This window comes from Carassius auratus, unplaced genomic scaffold, assembly GCF_003368295.1.
Source record: "Carassius auratus strain Wakin unplaced genomic scaffold, ASM336829v1 scaf_tig00016526, whole genome shotgun sequence".
In the NCBI taxonomy this organism is placed as follows: domain Eukaryota; kingdom Metazoa; phylum Chordata; class Actinopteri; order Cypriniformes; family Cyprinidae; genus Carassius; species Carassius auratus.
Window position 1 is genome coordinate 31,162 of NW_020524685.1, and position 22,467 is coordinate 53,628.

General features: G+C 34.9%; 1 protein-coding gene across 1 annotated transcript in view; it reads left to right on the forward strand.

Annotated features, from left to right (window-relative positions):
* LOC113075237 (formin-like protein 13) overlaps nucleotides 1–21,581 on the forward strand; it is a 45,235-nt gene extending 23,654 nt beyond the window's left edge. Inside the window, exons 11-17 of the mRNA XM_026247901.1 lie at nucleotides 1,765–1,851; nucleotides 9,791–9,943; nucleotides 16,251–16,380; nucleotides 16,484–16,516; nucleotides 16,827–16,927; nucleotides 17,546–17,629; nucleotides 20,059–21,581. Coding sequence (XP_026103686.1) covers nucleotides 1,765–1,851; nucleotides 9,791–9,943; nucleotides 16,251–16,380; nucleotides 16,484–16,516; nucleotides 16,827–16,927; nucleotides 17,546–17,629; nucleotides 20,059–20,163 — 693 coding nt within the window. The 3' untranslated portion in view covers nucleotides 20,164–21,581. The remainder of the gene's footprint in view (nucleotides 1–1,764; nucleotides 1,852–9,790; nucleotides 9,944–16,250; nucleotides 16,381–16,483; nucleotides 16,517–16,826; nucleotides 16,928–17,545; nucleotides 17,630–20,058) is intronic.
* The last annotated feature ends 886 nt before the right edge of the window (nucleotides 21,582–22,467 follow it).

Consider the following 22,467-nt stretch of genomic DNA (forward strand, 5'->3'; position numbering starts at 1 on the left):
AAGTAGTCCATGTGACATCAGAGGGTCATTTTTTGAAGCATCCAAAATACATTTTGGTCCAAAAATAGCAAAACCTACAACTTTATTCATCATTGTCTTCTCTTCCGTGTCTGTTGTGAGAAGAGTTCAAAACTCTGCAGTGTAGTGATATCCGGTTCGCGAACGAATCACTCGATGTAACCGGATCTTTTGGAACCAGTTCACCAAATCGAACTGAATCATTTGAAACGGTTCGCATCTCCAATAAGCATTAATCCACAAAAGACTTAAGCTGTTAACTTTTTTAATGTGGCTGACACTCCCTCTGAGTTAAAACAAACCAATATCCCGGAGTAATTCATTTACTCAAACAGTACACTGACTGAACTGCTGTGAAGAGAGAACTGTAGATGAACACAGAGCCGAGCCAGATAACGAACGAACAATTAACTCATTCACTAGTCAAGATTCGGTTGCATCGGTTTTCAGATCACCAGTAGTGATGGAAAGTTCGGTTCTTTTCCGCAAACCGGTTCTTCTGGACAGTTCGATTCATTAAACCGGTTGAAGAAAACGGTTTACCGTTTTTTTGCGCTCAACGTAATGACGTCATTGGCGATGATTGCCCTTGATTCAAGCCTTCGGTTTACCCGTACTCATAACATTAGCACAGAATCAGTTCAGAATCAGTCATCAAAAGAATCAGTTTGGTTCAGACGCCCTGTGACAGTCTGCTTCACACTGAATTACTCATGCGCAGTATCATCAGCTCCTCGGTTCTCGAATCAGACGCGTCTGACAGAAAGGGTTCTTGACTCGTGAGCGAGTCAGTCTATTTTTCGTTATCTGGCTCGGCTCGGTGTTCATCTTCAGTTCTCTCTTCACAGCAGTTCAGTCAGTGTACTGTTTGAGTAAATGAATTACTCCTGGATATTGGTTTGTTTGAACTCAGAGGGAGTGTCAGCCACATTAAAAAAGTTAACAGCTTAAGTCATTTGTGGATTAATGCGTATTGGAGACGCGAACCGTTTAAAACGATTCAGTTCGATTTGGTGAACTGGTTCAAAAAGATCCGGTTACATCGAGTGATTAGTTCGCGAACCGGATATCACAAACTGCTTTGTTTTGAACTCTCTCTCACAACAGACACTGAAGAGAAGACAATGCTGAATAAAGTCGTAGTTTTTGCTATTTTTGGACCAAAATATATTTTCAATTCGAAAATGTAAATTCTAACTGACCCTCTGTCACATGGACTACTCTGATGATGTTTCTCTTACCTTTCTGGACATGGACAGTATACCGTACACACAGCTTCAATGGAGGGACTAAGAGCTCTCGGACTAAATCAAAAATATCTTAAACTGTGTTCCGAAGATAAACGGAGGTCTTACGGGTTTGGAACGACATGAAGGTGAGTCATTAATGACATCATTTTCATTTTTGGGTGAACTATCCCTTTAAATGATAAAGTACTTATATCCATACCTGCACAGTAGTATTTTTGCACCAGCTTTATTTATACATGCACACAAATCATTTTATTACACTATTTTTAAATTGAATACTGTATTGCAATAACAAGAATAACTATTTAAAAAAAATGGGAATGAAAAAAATTAACTTCAATTAAATGTTGCATATTTTTTATATCAATAATGCATACAAATAATCATAGCATTGTGAGATTTACCCATATGTACTAACCTGAGTTATATATAATGTTTATAGTGTCATATCTTGACATTATCCAAGCCGTCTGATGATATATCACCTCTTCCTCAGATGTGCAACATCCCTAACCTCAGCGCCCGTCTGGACCTGCTGCTCACATTGCGAGAGCTGCCCATCTGTATGGAGGACCTCACACCGGTCAGATTCTCATTACAAACACCTCATATGCACCTGTCAGTCATGTTTGTGTCGGCCTGCTTCTGTTTCTCTTGCTTTTCACCTCTCTTTTTCTCTGAATTCTGCTGAATTGCTTACAGGTCGGGCACATTCAGAATAAGTTGTCAATATAGAATGCATTTATTTCAGAAAGGGAGGCTCTTTTGGATGCATCCATTATTATTTTCCAGTTACAATAAGCAGCTTTTGTGCATATGTGTGTGATAATTTGCAGGTTTGTGTGCACGCTGGCATTTTATTTAGCAGTTAGCACCGCACCGCACTGATGATTATGATTGACAGAAGAAGAAAATGAAAGTTTGTTTATGGAAAAACAATCTCATGTGAACTCAAGTCTCACAGTACGCCTGGAGGAAATCAGTATTGAAGCTTCGCAAAGGTGGCTCCCGAGGCACAGCTGAACGGAGATGAAAAAAAAACAAAGAGAAAGAATAAAAAGCTCATTTACTAATGCAAAAGATAATCTTGGCAGACAGCAGGTGCTCAGAAAAAATAAATGAAATGGACTTGAGGTGAAAAAAAGAAGCATGCATTAATACACAGGGGTTCTGTTCGCAACGAATCAGCACTTAGAGTGGGCTGAAGGAGTTTCTAATGGCAAATTTCCTTTAAGTCATTTATTAGTTAGAGAGAGGTTGTGGCAGACAGGAAGAGATGTAACCCTAAGAGCACTCTGAAGGCTTTTCTACCTGTGAGTAAAAAAAAAACACTGAAATCCCTCTTGTGCATTGAGTGCATCTCAAAAGTTTTCTATATGAGTTGATCTGTACTCACCGTGCTCTTCTATTCTGCACCACTGAATACCTTTCTGTCATATGTTAAGTTCTCTCTGTGCTCTGAATTGGGATTCAAAGATGTGACATTCATCTTCACAAGCTTTTCTGTGTGAACAGATGATTATATACCGGCTGCAAGTTTAAGCCAGTAAGTGTGGAGGTCAGGATCACGGATGCGTCTGGGATTTTTCCAGAGGTTATGGGTGTTATACGGCATCGAAATCGGCTTGACTCAGCATTCGGGTGTCAGAGAGGGCTTACGTTGTTCGCCTCGGGGAATTGAGAGCTATTATAGCCGATTTTGCTGTTCTGTCCACCTTGCTGTGCTTGGTGGAAGCAGCAGTCATTTGAATCACTCACACTTCTGTGTCAGTCATGAGAAACAGGGTTTCAGCAGGTCTTAAACAGGCGCCACACACCCTTCTACCTCAAAAAGGTCTTAAATTAGAGCAGCACAGAATGTTGCTCGCATGCACTGCAGAAAAATAAAAATGCATATCTTCTTTAGTATTCATCTTTTATTTTCCAGTTTAAACACGTACACATCCTTAAATCAAGATTTACTTGGTGTAAAATTAATTAATTCTTGTTTTCTGTATAATGGCATTTTGAAGTCTTGTTTTCTGAGAAAATGAGTCAAATTAAGTGCTGAAAACAAGAACAAATAGTATGACAGTGGGGTATGACATTTATTTTTCTGTTTAAATTACATTTATTTTTCTGACCTCAAATGTCATATATAATGTTTAATCATAAACTCGCTTCATTTTGACAAATTTCACAGAAAATAAGACTTTTTGTCAGTTTTGTTTCTCTGTGTATTTTGATTTAAGAATCTTTGTGCTGGAAAACAAGACAATACACTGAGGCAGAACCTCATGTTTTGCAGTGTGTTCAGAAGGATTCAAATTAGGATTTTTGTATTTATTTAGTAAAATGAAATCAAACGTAAAATTAGATATATCTGTTTTTATTTTTTATTTATTTAAATGACATCACCGTGTCTGATCTCTTTTTCAAAATATACATGAGCCCTTTGACTAAATGTGCTGATTGGGCCACATGTAATGCTGTTTAGTAAGTTTGAAAGACAGCATCAAATGACATTTGCAACCTGTTTTAATTTCGTAATGTAAAATGTTTGTAACATTTTACCATAAAGTTCCACTTGACAATGAAATATACTTACTGTTGTCTTACATTTTGTTGATTTTCAACATTTACTAAATACAATACTAAAACTCAAAAGTTTTATCTGTTAAAATTGTTTAATTGAACTGAGCTAACATAAAAAAACAGCTGTACATTGTTCATTTATTAACTAATGTAAAAAATAAATTAATACTGTAACAAATTACTTGATCATTGTTAGTTAGTTAATGCTACTTGCTATTTTTCTGGCATTAAATTACTCTGTATTGGAAAGTTGTAAAAGTTTTTAGTATTGGAATCTACTTTTGTGTTCAGCAGGAGTAATACAGGTTTTGAAAGATATTTTTTTCTGCAGGTGCGACTAAATTTTGTGTGCGGTCGCACTGGCACAACCACCGCGTTATTCAACTCATAAAAGCTGCCATTTCTGTTGCATATGAGAAACAGCAAACAAAACTGAAAACATAAGGAAGACACTCTACTTGTTTGAACTGTGCAGTGCTTAGAGTGTAGAGCCTGGTTAATACGCACCGCGTAAGCACGAGCACAAAGGTGCGCGCAACAAAAATGGCACTAATATTGAGGAAATGATAGATGGTTATCAAGTTAAACCCAAGAAGGTGACAATTTTGGTATTCTTATGGGGAAAAAAAAAAACATGCAAGCACCATCACCAACAGCAAGTTTAGTTTTACTTTTCTTTTTGTTTTCAGTTTGAAAAGCTTGTTGTCTTTGTTATTTACCGCACGTTATGCTATGAAGGCTCTCTTTTTATTATTATTTTTTATTATTTGATTCCTCAGTGTTTGCTTAACGTTCTGTAATTTATTGATTGGTATATAATAGCTTACAGCATGGTGTATGCCATGCCTCATTTTGTAGTTGTTTTTATGAAACGTTTCGTGAGCTAGTTTGTCATTTTATCTTACTTTTTATTGTTGCTGTTCTTTTAAATTAAGAATAACAATGAATCCATTTTTTGTTTTAGTCTTTGTGAAAGTGAAAAGTGAAAGGTGTGTAGATGTAAGCAAAACAGACAATTATCTTTTCTTGTGAAATGTGACAAGATCGCAAATTCGATCGAAAAAGCTCAGCTTGTATCATAGCAAAAGAGGAACTCCCGTTTACAAAATTCCAACCACAATTAATACTACTGATGAAAAAGAATGGGATGAATGTTAACCACTTTTGTTTCCATATAACTATAAACTATGATAAAAGTTAATCAGTATGCACTGATTAATCCCATGTTGTAGTGCAAAAACAAAACATAAACAAAAATATTGCAACCAAATCATGTGCTTGTGTGACCAACTGAGAAATTTAGTCGCAAAAGAGTGACCAATGGGAAGAAAGTGTGTGGAGCCCTGCACAATTTTATTAAACCTTTATTTAACCAGGGAAATAATCACATTGAGATAAATATCTAATTTACAAGTGAGCCCTGGCCAAGGTAGCAGCACACAATATACATAACTACATAAAACAAGTTGGACAACACACACATATACAGCAATAAAGCAAGATTAAACGTTAAGAGCAAGTACAGACAGATTTGAATGTTTGGTTGAGATATAACTTGAACTCATTAATTGAAATAAGTACATCAAGTTTCAATGATCTTTGGATCTCATTCCAAGCAGCTGATGCGCTATAAATAAAAGCAGTTTTTCCAAACTCTGTCTTCATTAAAGGAACATTTAAAAGAATATATCTACTTGAACGTAGATTATACCCTTGACTATTAAAAGTTAATAGACTATTCATATATTGAGGAAGCTGGCCAACTAATGCCTTATACACAAGTATGAGCCAGTGCTTGTACCTTCTTATATGAAGTGAAGGCCAACCTACCATTTCATACAGTGCACAATGATGAGTGTGATATTTTGTGCAAGTTATAAATCTTAGAGCAGAGTGATAAACTGAATCTAATGATTGTAAGAGAGCTTTAGTGGTATTTCTGTAAAAAACATCTCCATAATCTAAGATAGTTAAGAAGGTAGATTCCACCAACTTTCTCCTGGCTGACTGTGAAAAACATGCACTATTCCGAAAATAAAACCCCAGCTGCAACCTTAACTTAGACAACAGTTGTTTAACATGTAATTTAAACGATAAGTCCTATTCCAACACAAACCCTAGATATTTGTAAGAGGAGACCAGTTCTATACTTTTACCTTGCAGAGTGTAAAGAGGTGTGGGAGAAGAATCAGACTTGCTTTTCAAATTTTATGAATGATTATTTTAGGTTCAAGTGTCTGTAAGGATTTGGAAACGAGAAGAGTACGGGTGTTTCAAAAGCATGCAGTGCCATCTGCTGTTCAAAACTAAGCTCAGAATCGATTCAAGAAAGAATCACGATGCATTGGGAAAATCTCAGAATCGATGCAGAATCATTTCTCGATTCGCGATGCAACGATTTATTTTCCCAGCCTTAGTTTGGAGCCTGTCGTTCTTCGAAATGCCTCCTTTTGTGTTCCACAGAAGAAAGAAACGCAGACAGTTTCGGAATGACCTGAGAAGTAATGATCATTTCTGTCTGAACTACCCTTTAAGATCAATGCTATTTGTTTCTGAAAATGTTATACTGTAATTCAGTTTGGACCCCGCAAAAGGTCTTCCATTTTTAAGAGTTCCCAAACAAGTAGCCAGGCTTCTGTTTCCACCGCCGCCATTAAATCCATGGGATTGTCTGACATGGTTGACTTTTTAAACCTGTAACATTAAGGCGGATTTACCCACCATCTGACAGGCTGGGTGCTAGGGTGGAAAATTGGTCTGGCTTAGAGTGGCAAATTCTGAAGAGCTCTCTAGGTGTGTTGTGCTTTGTCTCAGAGCTGTCTGAGGAATGCTAACTCCTTGTGGCATTGTGAGCTTTTAGTAAACAGAGAGCATGCAACGCACTAAGGAGTTTTAGTTAAAAAAAAATGCAAGAAGATCACTCATTTGGAGTGTTGGAAAGAAGCTTATCTGAAGTTTCTGCCCACTGGGACTTGATTAGCATAGCTAGCTTTGGTCAAATTAGTGTTTAAGGGTGTGAATCACCAGGTAGAAATCAAGCAGAGGGCTCGAAGGTAATGTAGAGGCTCTGTGCGAGAGTCAAGGTTATGATGGAAACAGACGGGCATATGGTCTGATAGATGTCAAATCAAGCTTTTCCTTTGGTTGCTGTTTTCCCGGTTGCTCTGTACTACACAGCACAGATTTTTATACAGGTTGGAAAATAACTAATACTGTAAACAGCTTCAGCAATTAATGCTAGGAGCTCACAATACCTTTCAGCCTAGCTTGTTTATCTTGGCTAAATCACAAGGGCTTTTCCCAAGAGTAGAGTAAACTTGTTTCTTGTGGTATTAATAGGAATATTAATCAGACAGTCTAAATGAATATGGTGTATCTATTTGGTGAAGTTAATTGGAAGTAATCCAGTGTGGTTCTGGGAATATTGCACATTCAGTCTGTATCACTGAGTTTAGTGTTCACAAATGCAATTTATCAGACTAAATCTGTTGTTTTATTTCTAGACAGCTGCCAAATATTATGCATTTGGTATTAATGCACTGTCTATACACCGATGTGATATCCTGTGAAACCATTGTAGCATGAAATCAATGTTACCTTTTTTTATTATTTTGGAAACATTTTTTATTATTATTATTATTATTTTTTTTTTTTTTTTTTTTACGCATTTCTTTATTTTAAATGATTATATATCGTTACCTTTGAAGTGCTTGGAGCATTTATTTTTGTATTGATTTATTTATTTTACATTGTGACCTATGAAGCATTTATTTGTTTGTTTGCTGTTTTTCTGATCTGCAAACACTTTTTTTGTTTGAAATAATAATAATAATATAATTAAATGTTATTATTATTATTATTATTATTATTATTATTTGTTGTTGTTGTTGATGTTATTTATCGTTATTATTATTTCCTTATTTTCTATGTTTTTCTATTATTTACTGTATGAAACCACTTTCACATCTTGATTGTACTGAGTATTTAAATGGAAAATAATTTTTCACAGATTAATTTATTCATTAATTCATTCTTTAAGTTATTTTAAATGCTGTTCTGTGAAGATTTATTTATTAATTAATTAATTCATTCATGCTTTCTTCTCTAAAATGTTTCTTATATTATGAGCTGAGAGACGCCTGAGCCCACTTTATTTATTTATTTATTTATTTATTTTTAAATGACAAATCATTTTTACATATTTGTTTGTTCATTCATTTATTTATGATTTATTTATTAAATAATTAAAGGGGTCATATGATGTTGCTAAAATATAAAAAAAATGTGTATTTGGTGTAATGAAATGTGTTTATGCAGTTTAAGCTTCAAAAAACACATTCTTTTCCACATACTGTACATTATTGTTGTTCCTCTATTCCTCGCCTTTCTGAAACGTGTAGATTTTTACAAAGCTCATGGTTCTGAAAAGCGAGGTGTGCTCTGATTGGCCAGCAATCCAGTGCGTTGTGATTGGCCGAATTTCCCTCAAGCATGTGAAGGAAATGTTACGCCCCTCAACATACAGTGATGCTGTGTCCCGGTGCGATCAGACAAAACCAGTAAAACCCATTACAAATGAGGCATTTGCAGCATCCAGTGGAGACTTAATTGCTGATTATAATGACTTATACTGTCTTTTTATGCATTGCGTTGCATCGCACCGTGTAAACATAGAACCATGTCTGCATTTTTGATCAGAGAAACAACAAACAAGCGCTACTGTACACTGCTCAAAACTTGCATTTGAATCATCAGGGGCAAATCCTTTAAATATGGAAACTTACTTATCGGCTGTGAGTCACTATTATTTGTGAGAACACTGGTATTGTAGGCTAATCTCCACAACATGGCGGCAATGGCAGCAACAGCAACAATACTACAGCGAGAATCAAAGTTACGTCTTCTTTCTTTGTGTGAACATTTGGGTGGTGTTTTGCAAATCTTCCCACACAGTGACATGGATATGTGGAGGGGTGTTTAAACTAAGTGTTTTAGGAGCGTCTTAACTTTTATAAAGAATATCTCTTTAGGTTTGAGACTTTAGTCTTTGCAACTTTAGAGATCTTATCTATTCACGAACAGCTTGTAACACTCCAAAGAGAAATGAAAACTTGACCCCTTTAAATTATTATATATGCTGTCCTGTGAATAACTATGAGCATGCTATTGATTGATTGATTGATTCATTCATTCATTCATTCATTCTATCATTCATTCATTCATTATTTTACCTCTAAAATGTTTTTTAATTATGACTTGTAAGACACCTGTGACCACATAGTATATGCATTCATTCTTTCTTTCTTTCTTTCTTTCTTTCTTTCTTTCTTTCTTTCTTTCTTTCTTTCACCTTAGCCTTTATTTCATTTACTGGCATTAATTTACTGCATTAACTAGCTGTTATTTTTTGACAGCCGGACATTGTTTCAGAGGCAGAGCAAATCATTATATTTTGATAAATGATCACAAAGACAACATGCACAAGAACACCAGGAACGTGCATTAAGGAAGTAAATGGGGTCAATTTTGATTTCATGTTGACTTGAAGTTGTGCCAATAGATCATCCACTGTAGTTAACTGGCATTGTTTTCTGTAATATCAACCTCAGTCATACACAATAACGTTCCAGAGTTTTGATTTAGCACGTGTACTTGTCATGCATTCTTGTTATAAATGCCTTGTTGATGGATGGTAGTCGTTGATTGTACCTTGTACTTACTTCATCAAGAACCCCTTTCAAGAATTTTCCTTCCAGCTTCAAATAATAAATAAAAGCTCTTCCTGTGTCGGCTCTGATACACACTTGACAAGCTTGGTCTGTGTCAACAGGACCGCTGAGAAATCCGGCTGCGCTCAAGTGCTGACGGCTGTTAAGTGAGAGGCAGGAAAAGTTTGCGCTTCGATTAGTTGGAGATGACATGTTCTGGCCTCTGTGTTTGTCTTGCAGCTGATTATCCAGAAGATCCGCATGTGCCAGCAGCTGTGGGCTTGTGACTCATTTGTCAGCGTGCTGGAGTACCTTCTGGCCGTGGGCAATTACCTCAACCAGAACGCAGGCAAGGACAGGGCCAAGGGATTTCGCCTCTCATCCTTAACTAAGGTAGGACCCGCAACCGCCAGCAAATGACCTGTGTGGGGTGGCGAGGAGAGCCAGGGCTAATAAAGCTTCTTACTGGCATACAGGACACACATCTGCTGGTTTTTATTTCTCTCTCTCTTTTTTCAGCAGCTTTCATTTCTCCTCCGGTTGTTTTATCCATTCTGCTTTGGTAGCAGCATTAGGGGAAACTAATAATATGGAATGAGATTTTTCAAAACAGTGTAGGTTTTCAGCAAGTAGCAGTCTCTGTTTTTGGTGATGTTGTTTCATATGCACAGCTCTGCACACAAACAAAAACTCAATACTTCCAATACTTTTTACTACAAATACCATCTCTCACATAAGCTACCATTCAAAACCCTGTTTTTTTTTATTAAATAAATTAATTCATTTATTCAGAAAGGATGCACTTGATCAAAAGTGAAAACATTCATAATGTTTATTTATAAAATGATTTAATATTCTTACATGCATTTTATTTATTTATAATGTTACAAAAGATTTCTATTCTAAATAAATGCTGTTCTTTTGAACTTTCTGAATCATGAATAAAATAAACAAATCCACAAAAATATGGTAATAATAAATGTTTCTTGAGTAGCCAATCAGCATATGAGAATAATTTCTGACACTGAATACTGAATCCAGCTTTACAACACAGGAATAAATTACATTTTAAAATATATTCAAATAGAAAACTGTTATTTTAAATTGTAATAATATTTCAAAATATTACTGTTTTTATTGTATTTTTGATCAAATAATTTGAGACCTATAAAAACATCATAAAATCTTACAGGTATTACTGATAAATTTCGATCCATATTATGACTCCTTTTCTTACTATATTTAATCGATTATTTCAATTATTATGATTTTTTTTCATATATATATATATATATATATACACACAGTATATTGGACAAATACAATATATTGTAAATGCATTCAAAAATATTCACATATAAATAAATATATAAATCGTTTGAGATTGTAGAGAGACTGACTCAATTATATTATTCGCAGTGCTTCATAGGAGTAGGCGGTTGCTGCTCAGATTTTTTATTGCATTTCCAGCTGTTTCCATAAGTTGAAAGAAGTGTATGTTGTTGCTTAACAACTGCGAGGATCATAGTCATTCTGTCTTAAAACATAATTGTAAAAAACTGTTAATGGAGAATGGGATGAATGGAGCACTGTTGTTGCACTCTATCATGGCATATATACTGTATTGTGACATGTATCATATCGTGACACATTGTTTAGTCACGTTTATGCGACCGCATCCACTACACACATCAGACGTGTTTCTCGTTGTTGTTCATTTGTGCAAGCTCTTGCCGCAGCGGCCCAATTCATTAGCCACACGGCAAGGCTTTTTTCAGAGCTCACTGAGTCATTAGTGACACTCCAGTAATTTGTATCGATTTTTGTGGCTAGGGTGCTTGAAACCCAGGTCCTCAGTGGCAAGATTAAGGGCACTTGCACAAGAAGCCGAACAACTTCCTCCTTTGCTAATGAGGAATCTGAGTACACCACCCCTGTGCTTCCTCCATAGGAACACAACAAAGAAAATAACCACACGCTTATTTTAGAGTGATGAAGTAAACCTCCGATGATTAATGAGACACATTCTCCTGGCATGTTAATCAAAAAAATCAGTTTCATCATTTAGTATATTTATTTTAAGGACCAATTCTTATTATTAACTAGCATTTTGGCTGTTTATTATTACTTATACATATTAATGCCTTATTCTGAAAGACCATATTTTAGATCCCTTAAATACACCCCTTTACATCCCTTATTAATTACTAGTAAGCTGCAAATGAGGAGTTTACCGAGGCAAAAGTCATAATTCATAGTTAGTTAATAATAATAAGTGAGAACCGGACCTTAAAATAAAGTGTGACATTTTTTTATGTATGAAATTTGAGGAACTTTGCATGTTTAGTCTTAAATATATATTAACATTTGAACTTTTTGTCACTGTTTAAAGCAAATGTCCCAACATTTGAGATTAATATGCATTTTAAAAAAAATATAACATGGTTTTCTGGAATATTTGACTCAGATAAGTGAATTGTAGCATAACTGTTTGGTAAATCTCAGTGCTTTTTCTCATTACATAAAAAAAAAAGAAATCAATATTTTATGCATTACCATTTAAAAATTCGGAGAGGATTTTTTTTCCTCTGCTTACCGAGGCTGCATTTATTTGATCAAAAATGCAGTAAAAGCTATAATATTGTCAAATATTTTGACAAATTAAAATTACTATATTCTATATGAATATATTGTAAAATGTATTTTATTCTTGTGATTAAATCTCTTTTTCAGCATCATTACTTATACATTACCTACTGTCACATGATCCTTCATGAATATGCTGATTTGCTGCTCAAAAAACATTTCTTATTATTAACACTGCTTCATATTTTTCTGGAAACTCGTTGCATTTTTTTTCAGGATCCTTTGATCAATTTAAAGCTGCAGTAGGTAACTTTTGTAAATATATATTTTTTACATATTTATTAAACCTGTCATTATGTCCTGACAGTAGAATATGAGACAGATAATCTGTGAAAAAAATCAAGCTCCTCTGGCTCCTCCCAGTGGTCCTATTGCCATTTGCAGAAAGTCATCCGCTCCCTGTAAGAAACAACCAATCAGAGCTGCGGTCCGTAACTTTGTTTGTGTTCAAAAGGTAGAAAAATTTATATAAGTGAGTACACCATGAATCCATTTTCCAAACCGTGTTTTTAGCTTGTCCTGAATCACCAGGGTGCACCTATAATAAGTGTTTATATTCGGACTATTTTAGATTGCTTTGGGGATACCGCGGCGGAGTAACCCAGTACCTTTCTGATTCTTCATAGACATAAACAGAGAGAAGTAGTTCCGGCTACGATGTTCTTCCACAAGACGCAAGCAGTTCTGTTTATTAACCGCTAGAGCATCAAAAGTTACCTACCGCAGCTTTAATGCATACTTGCTGAATAAAGGTAATGAATAAAAAATTAATTAAAAATCTTACTGACCCCAAACTTTTGAAAACCACTGTTTCTATTATGTATGTATGTATTCATTTACTTCAATAAGTTGTAATAAGCCACAAAATATAAAAAAATCCAGTTTAAGCAAATTAATAAGACACATTCATAAATAATTAGATTTTTCTGAAAATGCTAATTTAAGTCCGAGTTGCAAAATATGAGTGATCCTGTGTGAACTAAGGCTTTGCTTTGAAAACAAAATTGTGTATTTGATTCCTCCTGGTCTTCTTTTAGTTTTGTAGAACAGGTTGGGGGTTGACTTAATAAACAGCACAGAGAATAGTCCTTGTTTCCACCTATCTGAACATCAGCATTCAGCCTTTGAGTTTTAAATTAGCGGCAGCTGAAATTGTCGCAGTGGTTTCATATCTACATGCATTACCATAAAGAATAGATCTAGAGAGCCTGATAGATCTGCGCTCTTGTTCTCTGCAGGCCTCTTCATATGGAGAGCAGTTGAAACAGTCACTCTTAAACATGCACGCTGGTTTTTGTGGCACAAGTACTTGCTTTACATTTTCTTGCTTTCAGAAGATGCAACTGAGATAGGACTGTTTGTGTTTAGCACGTATCAATTCATTCATTTTCAGTGCTCGGGTTATTCATGTTACTGCTTGATAAGCTTTTTGAATTAACAGCTATATTTATTCTGTGTGTTCAAGACATGCATTTCTTATCATTCTCATTCTTTAGCCTACTGTAGAAATCTTTAAAAGCACTCACGCAAAACTGTGGCGCTCCACAAGATTTGCATTGTGGTTAATCAGAGAGCAGAACCTTTGAGATGTCAAGGAAATCCTTCTGGAAAAATGTTAAACTGGTTTTTCACATGTGCACAATAGAGATACGCTTCGGTACAAGGACATTATCTTTTTCCATTTTTAGTTGATGGTAATATGTGGGTGGGTGGGTGATGAATTGTCAAACCTCACTCTTTCTCTGGCCTGGGGCAAGGTATTGGTATTCAAAGATGCTTGCATGAGCATGCAAAACTCTTACAAACGCACACCCAGAATAAATATTTGTTTTCCTCCGGTCAGATGGGATATTTGATTGGGGATATTGGACCAATCGTTCCCAAACCTCCTCCTAATTGTTACAGACAGCTGCCTTCTAAGAAAGGGTTCTGACTGCTGTTGAACCTATGATCCTATATGTGAACTGAATTTTTGTCATTTTGTGGTTTTAGTGATTTTTATGTGTTTGTATATTTTTGTACATTTCACAAACAGGGTTTAGTTTCAGCCAGGACTAGGACTTAGTTAAATTAAGATATTTAAGCAATTTGTACAAAAATGCCTTTAAAAAAAAATTACAGGTGTGCATCTTGACACATAAGAATGGCAATGGCATATCTTAAGATATTTCATAGCAAAATGTTTTCAGTTGAGACAGCACAAACATGCATTTTAGTCTGGGACTAGCTTAAGCCTTGTCTGTGAAACCGGGGGTAAGTGTTTAATGGATTTATTGGGGAGACTTTTTTTTAACCAGGCTCTCAAAAATTATATTAAGATTTGGATTTAAACTTATCAGCCAACATATCGGTTATCAGTTTTCATATATAAAGAATTATTGGTATCGGCCAAAATGTTCATATTGGTGCATCCCTAATATATATATATAGGGATGCACCGGTTTTAAAGTCACGGTTCGGTTCATTTTCTGTACAGTAAGGAAAAGAAATGCAAACATTAAACTGCAGGTTGTTTATTACTATAAACTTTTTTTAACAATTTGTTTACACTTTTTTAAAATACTTTTTAATCAAATATATATAAAATAAAAAAAGAATAAGAAATAAAATACTGCTGCAAAGTTCTCCACTAAATAAAATACTCTCAGTCTCAAACCAATATCATATAATAAAATATAATGAAAAATATAAATAAATAACTATGATTACAGTGCAGCATTACCAATCCCAGCTTGTAGGCCTGCTCATATTTAAAAAATATATATCACTTTTCCAAAGTGTAAAGTGCAGCATCAACAGTTTCAGTTTTTAGACCTGCTCAGATTTCGTTATTGCTTTGGACCGATCGGAATTAAGAGCAAAGGTCTGTTTAAATGCCGACGGGAGCTGTGTTTGAATTACAATCTTTTTTTCCTAGTTGTAGTGATGTTCACACTCGCGTGATGCCTTTTGAAAACCTTAGGCCGGTGACACACTGGCATATTGCACCTGTCAAACAGTCTATTTTGCCGTCAATACTGTTGACCGTGTCCTTTATCAGTAGGCTTTATATTTATGCTCAACATGAAGTATAGATATTGTTGTCATGAAGACAAGAGCCTGGTCTGTCGACGGTCTCCCTCTGTCACCTACAGTAGCAGCAGCGCGCCAGCACCGCGTCAGGCACGGTTCTGGTGTGTAAAGACACAGAAAACGCAAAGCAGCCATCACGCAACTGACACGCAGCAGAAACGCCACACTCTCGCCACGCAGCCAGTGCGTCACCGGCCTTAGAGTCAGCTGCAGGGTGGGATTTGCGCTGAACGCGGAGACTTCCGCCACTTAATATGTTCGTTTGGAAACACGAAAATGTATATGTTCCGCAAACAAAATATTGCATTCGGTTATTCGGTACACACGTGCACTGTACCGAAAGCCCTGTACCGAAACGGTTACACCCCTAATATATATATATATATATATATATATATAGTAGCAAAATATTGTAATTAGGATTAGTTTCTGTTTAGTTGTACTTATACAATAATATTTTTGTATTACACCAAATTATTTTTCTAAATCATTTTATTAACTAATTATTGTGTTATCATTAATTAATTAATATGTATGTATTTATCAGCCAGTTATTTTATAGTCTTATTTATTAACCAGTATTTTATTATCAAATCCAATTGTTTATGTCAGTTTTTTTTTTCTTGGTACTGAATGTAATATACTATACCTGCCATCTTAATTTTGATTTAATAATCATATATATATATATATATATATATATATATATATATATATATATATATATATATATATATATATATATATATATATATATATATATATATATTTTTTTTTTTATGTAATTATGTAATTCTGGGATTGACACAGCATTTTGGCTGAATCAATGTACTGAAAGTATATTGCCTTAAAATGCTTATAAAGCCTTGAAATGCTATATACATAGGTTTTGGAACAGGGCACATGTATCATCTTTTCTCAAGAGCAGGTGCATGGGGAAAATTCCACAAACACATTCATTATTTTTCCCTCCTTTTCCAAGCTTTCTCAGCTGCGCGGGAACAATCGGAAGTTCACCTTGCTGCATGCCCTTGTGGAGCAGATCATGTTACGAGAACCACGTTTGGCCACCTTTTTCCTGGAGCTTGCAGAATTCGAGACTGTTCCTGGAGGTACACTAATCAAATTTTAATTGAAAGGGAAGATGTGATAAATGTTTTGGGGCTGATTTGATTGAAAGCCTTCTGATTGTGTGTTTCTGTGGTTTACCCGCAGCTTCAGTGAAAGGACTGACAGCAGAGGTGGATGGTACGTGGATGTTCTCATCTGATGTGTTTTGTGATGCTGCTGCATCAAATTGGTATTTGTAGTCGTCAGTGTTTCAGAAATAGTTGCTTGATTGAGCACAGTTGATTACAGTATATCACAGTTTCACTGCTTCATTCAAGCATGGTCAAGCATACAGTTCATAAGTTTTTAATCAGCTGAGCATTACATTCAAACCTGTTGCTGCTTGGCTTGCTTGTGCAGTAATGCATAAAGGCATTAGTGTAGGGGGTCTATTATAAATGTCCTAAATCAATGATTTATTTTTTTTTTTGCCTTTGTCACCATTTAGTAGTGAAGAATGAATTTCAGAAGATCGTCCAATACAGGAAAACATACAGTAAATGTAAAAATGAAGTCAATCAGCACCCCAAATTCTTCAAGGACTTAAAGGTAATTTACAAACATACCCAATTATCTTTGCTTTATTAAATCACATAATGAGGTTACTTGAATTTATTATGAATTTATAAGAAGACATTGGTTCTAATGGCATGTTAATGTGATTTAATAAAAAAAAGAATGAGTCAAATTAGACAAAGCTACTTCTCTCAGTAAACAATGATTCAAATGGCAGTCTTGTCCTCACACAAATGCTGTTCTTCAGAAGAACAGCATGCAAGTCTCATGACACTTCATGATGCTTTTATGCTGCTTTTTACTCAGTTTGGAGCTTGCCAGCCCCTGTCCTTACTCATTTTCATTATACTGAAAAGACAGGCCAGGTTGTTCTTTAAAAAAATCCTGTGTGCTGCATTATTCTTGAACAACTCCACAGAGAAAGGAAGTTAATCTAGATCATATAAAGCACAGACACTTGAGAGCTGCTTGTTTGATGCACCTTTTCACTGTATAAAAGCTTTTCAGATGTGGTCTGGTTGAAAAGAAATACCAGTGATCAAAAGCCTTTGAGAGTGATAGTGCTAAGAATTCCAGTGCTACTTCTCCAGAGCTGGAAGGAAGGAGAAAGTGCAGCCATAACATCTGCTCTTCCTTTATCTCCGGCTCTAGGCGGCCATCGAGAAGCATGAGGCCGATCTCAGACAGCTGATGAAGAGGTGTGAGGAGATGAGGAAGCTCTACACTGACATATTGGTAATCTCTGAGTTATTATTTCAATATCTTCTGTTGTGTTGCTTTGGGAGACGGATGGCATTGGTCTTTCTCTGCTCATCTGTGCCAGGTGGACTGAGGTGCAAGAGGGCAATATATTTCAGCCCACCCATTCATCAAGGTTACAGTGTTTTTTTTTGTTTTTTTTTTTGGTTTTTGGTTCTCACTGTGAGGGACATGATGCTGGATTGAGACTGATTTACTGTATGATATCAATTCTCTATTATATATATGTAGTATATGTATATGATTATATATGATTTTAAATAAAAATATGATTTTTAAATAAATGATTTTTACATTTAAATAAATGATAAATGATGCACAACATATTGAAACAATATCTAGAAAAATTCAATGCAGCTCTATGAATAAATTTTAATATACATATACATATATTGCCTTATTCAGCAAAGATAAATTACATTGATCGAAAGTGACAAAGACATTTATAATATTTCAGAATTTCTATTTCAAATAAATGCTGTTACTTTGAACGTTATATTCAACAAGCAAAAATTACAAATAAGTAAGTACAGTATCAACACAAATATGATGCTGCACAGCTGTTTTCAACATTGATAATAATCAGAAATGTTTCAGCTTTGATCACAGAAATAAATAAATGTTTCAACATGTATTTAAATAGAAAACAGTTATTTTTAATTGTAAAAATATTTCACAATATTACTGTAATTACAGTGTTTTTCGATCAAATAAATGTAGCCTTGGTGAGCTTAAGACCTCAAACTTCTGAACAGCAGTAGGTGTGCTGTGTTTCTAATCATTTTTTTCTGAGAGAATACAAAACTGCTTTTTGCTATAGAAGTCCAGCTGGACAGAGTCAGGAGCCAAAAATACACAGCTTTCATAATAGTAAAGAACTAATTCTTAAGGATAATCCTTTTCCTGTTTGTAAAGTGCAGTGCAATTCCCAACTGTCCCAATTCTGAGACATGTTGGGGGCAGTCATGGTTAGAGAGTCTGACTCATAACCCAAAGGTTGCAGGTTCGAGTCTTAGGTCCAGCAGGAATTGTAGGTGGGGGGAGTGAATGACCAGTGCTCTCTCCACCTTCAATACCACGACTGAAGCAAGAATCCCCCAACTGCTCCCCGGGTGCCACAGCATAAGTGTGTGTGTGTGTGTTCACTACTCACTGCTGTGTGTGCACTTGAATGGGTTAAATGCTGAGCACTAATTTCGAGTATGGGTCACCATACATGGCCTCATGTCCTTTCCTTTCCTGTCCTGTCCTTTCCTTTTCATAAAGACTGTGAGTGGTTCATTGTGAACATTCAGCCCATTGTGAGCTTGACAGGATGAGCAGCGAGGCTCCTGCCAGGGATGGGAATCACTTTAGTTTCACAATTACAGCCCAAACATTCAGCCTTGGGCAAAAATACAGCAAACAGCAACTTGGGGCTGTTGAGGCAGAAATAATGGGGAGAATAAAGCCAGGATGAAGAGAGAAACTGAGAGTGATTGGAAATAAAACAGGTTTGAACCATTATACAGTCTATTTCTCTTAGTTTATCAGCATTAAGGTTATGAAAGTGGCATTTCTGGAGTCTGCAGGTGTGGAGTGATTGATTTATCTGTGGATCACAGTGTTAGTTGTTGGAAAACTTCAATTCTGCCATCATTTACTCACCTGATGTCCAAACTATGTTTAGAAACACGATGATCGGACCAATATTTGCAAAGTAACTAAAAATGCAACATTTTATAAATACAGGATTTTATTAATACTTCATTTATTTATAAATTTTTTGCTTTAGACTGTTTGTTTGCTGCTGTTTGTTTAGTTTTTCTGGTGGAAAGATATGTTAATTTTTGTATAAAAAAGGAAGTTAGTATACAGCATATTAATTTTATAAACTATACGTACACACACACACACAAATAAAATATAAAATAAAATTTTTTTTTTTATATATATATATATATATATATATATATATATATAATATTTAACTCAAGCTTTAAAAATATTTTATTTAATATTTATTACAAATATTGTAAACAATTATACATATTTACATAATTTATATAAAAATATATATATTTGAATATTTACACAATATTTACACATTATATAGAAAAAATATATATATTTATATTTTGACTTTCAGTTAAACCAACAATTACAATATGATAGAAATGCCAGATTTATTACTACTAATAAAAAGCATTTTAAATGTATTATTATTTTTTCCAATTTATTAAGTATTTGGATTTAAATGTTTAATATTATGTAAAATAATACTACACAATACACAATATCTAGAAAAAATCTATATTTTGACTTTAAGTTAGATATTAAAAATTACAAGATGAAATAGTTTTTTTTATTGTACTGTGTGAATAAACAATATCACAGTTTATTTTTTGTTTCTTTTTCCTCCACAGATAAAATTCGGAGAGCCTTTGGATCAAGACTCCCAAGAAGTTTTTGGGTGGATTTGCCAATTTATCGGTGACTTTAAGAAGGTGTATTCTGAATACGCTCAATGAAGCTGATTTTCATTCACTTCTGGAACAGTAGGTGTTTGTTTGTCTGAATTTGCACCTGCTATCAAGCATGTCCTACAATTTCATTTGGGAAGCGTCTGTAGAAACAGTCTTATCTGCAGACTGCAACCGATGTTTTCTGGATCTTCTCCAGTGCTGGTGTTCAGTTTGATTAAGTCTTGGCGAGCCGGGTCCTGTGCTGCTTTGACCTGGAGCTCCACCAAACTGCTCGTTTCTCAGACCTTTTCTGGAGGCGCATATCATTTTGCTTCTGCGAGAGTGTAGCTATAATGGATGTCGTTGGTAAACTCACTGATGGCTGGTGTGAAAGAGGCGTTCTAGTTCAGACAGCCAGTTGTATCACAGACTCTCTCTGTGGTCTTGAGCGCCTGTGTGTTTTCTGGAAGATACAGAGTCGATTCCTCCGTGGCAGTTCAGCAGAGGACATCTGCATTTCACACGATTCAAAACAGACTCCTCGTTTTCCCTTCGAGGATTTCATTCAGTAAATGAAGAGGACGAATAAAAGAGGAAGAAACAAATCTCTGTTTTGAGTCCCTTTGCATAACACTACATGCTCGCTCGCGTGTAATCCCTTTGTAATGAACAACCATTGCAGTTTGTCCACCGTTGAAGTCTGTCATTTAAATTCATGGATTTCTTTCTGTCGTGCAGTATGTTTAGGCTGTTATTAAGCACTATATTTATTAGTATTTCATTATTTTATTTTGTTTTCTAGTGGACATCGTGGAGAGATGGTTTATTTTATATTTTAAGATTTCTAAGATAAGATTTTTGTGGACTAATGTCAATAACCGGTTCCTTTAAATCATATACAGTAAAGCATCACAGTAGCAACATAGCTGTGTAAATATGACCTTGTGACCTATCTGTTGTGGGCTACAGAAATACAGATTCATTGTATACAATATAACAAGCCTTGCAGCAGGGCACATAAAGTATTCTGTGTGCCATTTCATGACCTGCAAGAGTTTGCCAGCTCAAATTCTCTGCTTAGTCAGACATAAAATGCTTTCCTTCTGCATTGTGGCAAAAATTGAGATTTATGTCTTTTTCTCTTTTTCTTTTTTTTTGTAAAAATGGAGCACGGTGTGCCCTTGACTGCACAGGCAATGATGATTTCATTCATTAAAGAAATGTATTTATGCTAGAACACTGAAAGATTTCAAACAAGCTTAATTTGTCTCCCAAAGCAGTGATTTGCATTAATAGACGTTTTAATTTGCACTTTTATAAAATAAATCAAAAATGAGTCTTCTGGTATCTAAAAGCATGTTGTGCTTTAGTGTCTTTTTTTGTTACATTTTGTACTCAAAGCCTGTGTACATGTTTGGTTTTATATTAGAAAAATCCGGGGATTACGACTCTTGCCTTAAATGACTTCACCTGCAGCACACAGAGCTTTTACACTGGCATTACTTTACATCTTGCATCTGTTTTCTTCTTCGGTTCTCAGCTTTGGTACCTTACGTATTGTTTAGTTGTGAAAGAGTAGGCAGCCAAACCTGGGTGTGTTTTGGTCTCCCTCAGCTGGTGTCGAGCTGAAGGCTTTCCTTTATAGCTGGACTGATCTGTTAAATCAAGGTCTGCTGGTCATTATTTCCACACGAGTCTATGACATCTCTGCTGCAGTGATGGAGCTGCTGAATCACTCTTTCAGATAATGAGACTGTGTTTTTGAGTGTTGATGTTGTAGGTGGGAGAATTTAGGAAGCTGTGGGATTTAAAACAATGTTTTCAAATGCAGGTTTCACTTTTTTTATTAGTCATATTTAAAAAGACCTCTAACCTTACATATTAAACGCTGGCATGTAACTTATCCCTCACAGTTTGGAAATATATACTGTATTTATGTGTGCATCAATAGTATTTTTACATAAAATGCATGCAAATTCTATAAATAATAATACAAATGAATATGCATGAAATAATAAAAGAATATTATTTTAATATAAATAATTTACATAAAATATAAATAAATGTATATGTTTTATAAATTATTAACTGAAGGAATGAGAACGTAGGATTTTAATATTTTTTTTTTTTATAATTATTTTATTTTTTTACAATATACATATTACAGATATAAAGTTCGGGTTCTCAAGCTATTTAATTTAATTGTATTATTTTTTTTACATCCATTTTATTGTTTTGTTTGTATGTATGGAGGGGGGCACCGTGGACAGATAGTTAATTTATTTTAATTAATTTTATTATATTTGGATCCATTCTCAAAACTACTCATCCAGACACTTTTATTTTATTTTATTTTATAATTTCAAATGA